At 52.7% G+C, this 5,184-nt stretch overlaps 1 protein-coding gene across 1 annotated transcript in view; it reads right to left on the bottom strand.

Moving 5' to 3' along the window:
- Positions 1 to 5,184, bottom strand: part of TFIP11 (tuftelin interacting protein 11) — a gene marked incomplete at its 5' end in the record, with an annotated part of 9,765 nt that overhangs the window by 3,991 nt on the left and 590 nt on the right. Inside the window, 5 exons of the mRNA XM_008946366.1 lie at positions 255 to 361; positions 856 to 1,365; positions 2,639 to 2,791; positions 3,454 to 3,578; positions 4,055 to 4,211. Coding sequence (XP_008944614.1) covers positions 255 to 361; positions 856 to 1,365; positions 2,639 to 2,791; positions 3,454 to 3,578; positions 4,055 to 4,211 — 1,052 coding nt within the window. The remainder of the gene's footprint in view (positions 1 to 254; positions 362 to 855; positions 1,366 to 2,638; positions 2,792 to 3,453; positions 3,579 to 4,054; positions 4,212 to 5,184) is intronic.

Genomic DNA, 5,184 nt, shown 5'->3' with positions numbered 1-5,184 from the left:
TTGGCTCCACGTTGGGCTGCAGTGTCTGTCCCTCATCCAGTGGCCAGCCCAGCCCTAAACCTTGACACCAGGCCTAAATAAACCAAAGAGGAACTGTTCCTTAAAAAGCTACTTGTAAAATCCAGCAGGCAGCTACAGGAGCAGACACGTGGAGACACCCAGCCCCAGGAAGCACACTGGTCTCCGTTCTTTCCCACCCCTGGGGAAGCAGCACTGGGAGATGCTGCATGAGGTACAGCTCGTTTGCTCTTTACCTGTGGAAAGCATCTGTGGACAGGTCCTGCCCCCCGTGTGACAGCAGCTGGTCATTCTCCAGAAGGCTCTTCCACTTGGCTATCATCTCCGTGCCATACGTGCAGTCCTGGAAAGGACAGGGCATGAGGGGCCTGTCCCTGCCAGCTCCCACTGGGACAGCCCCCCACGAGGAGCTCCCCACGTTCCAGGTTTAATGTGCTGTCCCTGGGGACAGTCTCAGCTCTCGTGGCTGCAGGGGAGCCCAGACTCCTGCCCATCACAGCCAGACTGGTCAGGCTGAGCCACCACGGGCTGACCCACGGCTGCCCCTGCCCGGGCTCCACCACAGGAGCCAACACTCAGCTTTTGGTGACTTTTCTTCCCAACGCCCACACAAGGGATTGATTTTAACCTTGCAGGCTCCCAGGTTGTCAGCCTCCCAGCAGGACAAGAGCCTTCAGACCCAGGGAAGGCTGGGAGCTGAGTGGCTTTGGTTGGGTTTGGTTTGCTGTCTCTCCAGAGGCGTCAGGGATTTGGGGCAGGGAGTACAGGGAAAAATAAAGATAATAAACACTACTTAAGCCATCCAGGCAGAACTGCAGAAATTAAAGTGATACACACCTTGAGGGGGTCCCAGTTCTTGAAGTAATCTTTCATGAGAGGATAGACTATGGCCACGGCCAGGTCCACCCTGTCAGACATGCGGTACTCCTCGTAGTACTTGTCCTGCAGGGTCTCAAAGATCCTGGCACACTCCTCCAGGGTCAGGGGGTGCTCAGAGCCGGGCTGCGTGCGCCTCTCGCACTCCTCCACCACCTCCAGCACCTTGCTGAGGTTCCCAATGGCCGTCTCCTCGTGGGCCAGGACCTCAGAGATCTTCTCCAGCTCGTGGCTGAGGGTGACCACCATGTCCCGCTCGTACTGCAGCTGCCGGTCGTTCTGGATGATCTCCTGCTCCGTCAGGTCGATGAGGAGCTGCAGGTTGTGCTCCAGCTCGGGCAGAGCGAAGCCCTGGGGCTTGGAGTCCTTGCCCAGGGGCTGCTGGGGGCTGTCGTCAGGGATGTTGTGCTTGTGGCTGATCTGACTGTAGCTGTAATAAACCTTCTGCTCCCGGCCCGTCATGTCGATGACCTTCAGCAAGCCAGAGCAAGCACACCTCAGAACCAGCCATGTCCCTGGTTTAAAACCAGGGCAAATCCCTGGCAATCTCCAGTTTTCAGTCTGGAGCCAAGTCCCTTCATTATCACAGAATCATAGGGTTGGAAAGGGACCTCAAAAGACCACCCAGTCCACCCCCCCTGCCAGAGCAGGACCACCTAGAGTACATCACACAGGAAGGTGTCCAGGCAGGTTTTGAATGACTCCAGTGCAGGAGACTCCACAACCTCTCTGGGCAGCCTGTCCCAGTGCTCTGGCACCCTCACAGGAAAAAAATGTTTCCTGATATTCACCTTGAACCTCCTATGCTCCAGTTTGCACCCATTACCCCTTGTCCTATCACAGGTCATCACTGAAAAAAGCTTAATCCCATCTTCCTGACACTCACCCCTGACATATTTGTAAATATTGATGAGGTCACCCCTCAGTCTCCTTTTCTCCAGGCTAAAGAGACCCAGCTCCCTCAGCCTTTCCTCATAAGGGAGATGCTCCACTCCCCTAATCATCTTTGTAGCCCTACGCTGGACTCTCTCCAGCAGCTCCCTGTCCTTCTTGAACTGAGGGGCAATGACCCCACTGGGCTACAAATGCACGCTGGTCGTGGGGAGTCAGCCCCAAACTGCCCACTCCAGACACAGGAATGGCAATGAGTAATAAACAATTTGGAATCAGAGCTAGAAGAGTCTCCTCACCTCAGTTCCACCCCTTCTCTCAATAATTCCACAAGCAGTGATGATGCAGGAACTGTACCAGCCATTGCTGCACAGAAGTCTTGGGCACATTTTTTATATTTCTTTTAAAGACATGTTAATTTTTAGATTAATAATTTTCTTAAGTGCATCAAGCCAAATCCCTTCCTGTTCCTTTGAGGTAGGAGGTGGTTCAAGCTCTGTATTTAGTAGCACAGTCCCACTAAAGACAACTGTGCTTCCAGCAGTGGAGGAGTGTTTTATCTATGACAAATGTGGAACAATAAAACTTAACTTGCAATTATAAGAAAACCACAACAAACACCCACATTTAAACTATTTTTCAGAGGCAAACAAACTTGTCTAAAACCAAATCCAGTGCCCCAGGGGACAGCGTGGTCTGTGACATGGCTCAGTGATGAGCCTGAGGCCTTGATGGCCAGGAGGCTGCACTCAGCACTGCCTCCAGCTAAGGCTCCCAGGGGCTGAAAGCCACTCACAATGCCACAGTGGCCAAACTGTCCCCCAGGTGCCACCTCTGGGGTCAGCAGCCTTACCTTGACCTGAGACAGCTCCTTCTGAGGGGCTGAAAGCTTCTTGCTGATCCTCCCCTTGGCTTTCAGTTCTTCTACTGTCTTGTAGCTGTATTTGGGCTTTTTCTTGCCTCCAGCAGGATCCTTCCGCCACTGGCTGAGCTCTTTTTGAAACTCCTGAGCAGAACCAAAGAGGGGCTGTGGTTACTGCTCTGTTTTCAACAGGGAACTCACCTCTCAGTGAGGAATGCTGTGCAGCAGAACAGCTGGGTGGTGGTAAAGCTCAGGGACAGGGCAGCTGGGGTGCTGAGTTCCAGCCCACCACCCCACCCACAATGCTAGCAGCACCTTTCTAACTTGTTTTTTCAAATTTAAACAAAAGACAGATTTTTTACCTCTTTGAAGCTGGGGTTCTGGCAAGAATACTTCAATAAAGTGAGCCAGAAACAACAAAGAACATCACAGCAACAAGAAAAGTGGTAAAGCTCATGGACAGGGCAGCTGGGGTGCTGAGTTCCAGCCCACCACCCCACCCACAATGCTAGCAGCACCTTTCTAACTTGTTCTTTTTAAATTTAAACAAAAGACAGATTTTTTACCTGGGAGGACTCTTTGAAGATGGGGTTCTGGCAAGAATACTTCAGTAAAATGAGCCAGAAACAACAAAGAACATCACAGCAACAAGAAAAACATCTAAATGGAATTCTCATGCTGTGTCTTTAGCTTTTTATCTGAAACGAGCCCAGACTGTTTTCTCTGACACAGAAGCTGACCCCAGAACTGGATGTTGTACACACAGCTCAGTAAAGGGACAGACAGACCAAGAATCATGCCAATACCTCCTCAGCTTCCTCCTCAGAGTCCACCACAGGGAAGTCTTGCAGGGACTGGCTGGGCGCGGAGCCATAGGCCCCCACAGCTCCTTTGCCCTTCCTCTGCTTGGCCTCAATGGGGTTGATAATACCTACAAGGGTCAGAAAAAGATGTTCACTTAGTGAGCACAGCAAATGCTTTCCCCACAGCTCCCCCAGTTATCAGCCAGCACAAACACCCAGCCTGACAGTCTGCCCCTATCACGATGGTCTCTGCTACCCCTTCATTCACTTCTTAGCAGCTGTAAGATCACTCAGGCCCAGCACACACCAGCAAACCCAAAGCAGAGCATTAGTTACACCTGCAGTTCACTGTTGTTTATTCTGTCACATAAAAAACACCATTTCTGTGAGCTGACTGCCTTTGTCATTTATCTCCCTTGCTCCTTTCTCTTCTTCTCTCGCACCACGGCAAAAGGATGAAAAGGACAAAAAGACTCAAAGCCAAACACAACTGAACCTCACCACGAGGATCCAGGTCACTTGTGGGGTGCAAGGCAAGGAGGAGGAAGCTCTAAGCCCCCTGGAGAGGGAAGTTTGTTAAAGAACCCAGCCACAGTCACAGCACCTTGAGCGTTCTTCCCGAGGCCTCTCCCGGGGACGTAACCCATCTTCTGGAGCAGCTTCTGCCCAATTCCTTTGGTGTGTCTCTCCCAGCTACCGAAATCCACGAAGGACTTTGTTCCCCCTACGAAGCCTTTCTGACTAGGCTTGAAATTACCACCCTGGAAAACAAAAAACAAGGGAAGAAACCCCACGGGACCTTCAGGCACGGTAACGACCGAGCTCTGCAGGATCCCACCCGAAAGGGGGGTCCCTGCCAGCAGCAGCTCAGCTGTCACCACACTGCACAGCCCACCACCTGCACGTCCTTCAGAGCTGGCTGGCATCTAGGGAGGCTCCTGGAGCTCCTCAGAGGGGAAAGCAAAGCCCTGACAAGCTCAGGCTGGCAGCCCAATGGGTATGAGGCTCCACCAGCCACCGCAGCTGAAGCTGCTTCCTTGTTCTTTCTGTGCCTGGTAACTGGAGATAAGAGTTTGATTCTTAACTTGTCCCATGCCCAGATCTGTCACACTGCCCCAGGGAGACTAGAAAGACCCTGGAAGGTGGCAAACCACAGGCAGTCTCATTTCAACCTCAGCTGAGAGCAGGGAGCATTAAGGAAGAGAACAGGGCCCTGCAGGATGGATGTTCAGAGAACCACAGAACCATTGGGGCTGGAAAAGACCTCCAAGATCAAGTCCAACCATCAGCCCAACACTCCCAAGGCCCCCAAACCATGTCCCCAAGTGCCAGTTCCATATGTATTTTGAACCCCTCCAGGGATGGGGACTCCAGCACCTCCCTGGGCAGCCTGGGCCAAGGCCTCACCACTCTGCCAGGAGAGAAATTCTGCCCAATATCCAATTGAAACCTCCCCTGGGGCAACTTCAGCCCATTGCCTGTCATCCTATTGCTTGGAGAAGAGACCAGCACCCAGCTGGCTCCAGCCTCCTGTCAGGGAGCTGTACAGAGCAATAAGGTCTCCCCTGAGCCTCTTCTTCTCCAGACTAAACCCCCCCCAGGTTCCTCAGCTGCTCCTCACAAGCCATGTTCCCCAGACCCCACACCATCTTCACTGTCCTCCTCTGGACCTTCTCCAGCCCCTCAAGGTCCTTCCCATCCTGTGGTGCCCAAACCTGCCCCCAGTGCTCACGC

This window comes from Merops nubicus, unplaced genomic scaffold (assembly GCF_000691845.1).
Source record: "Merops nubicus isolate BGI_N331 unplaced genomic scaffold, ASM69184v1 scaffold5868, whole genome shotgun sequence".
Classification (NCBI taxonomy): Eukaryota; Metazoa; Chordata; class Aves; order Coraciiformes; family Meropidae; genus Merops; species Merops nubicus.
The sequence above is the reverse complement of the archived record's forward strand: the minus strand, read 5'-3'. Positions and strand labels throughout refer to the sequence as shown.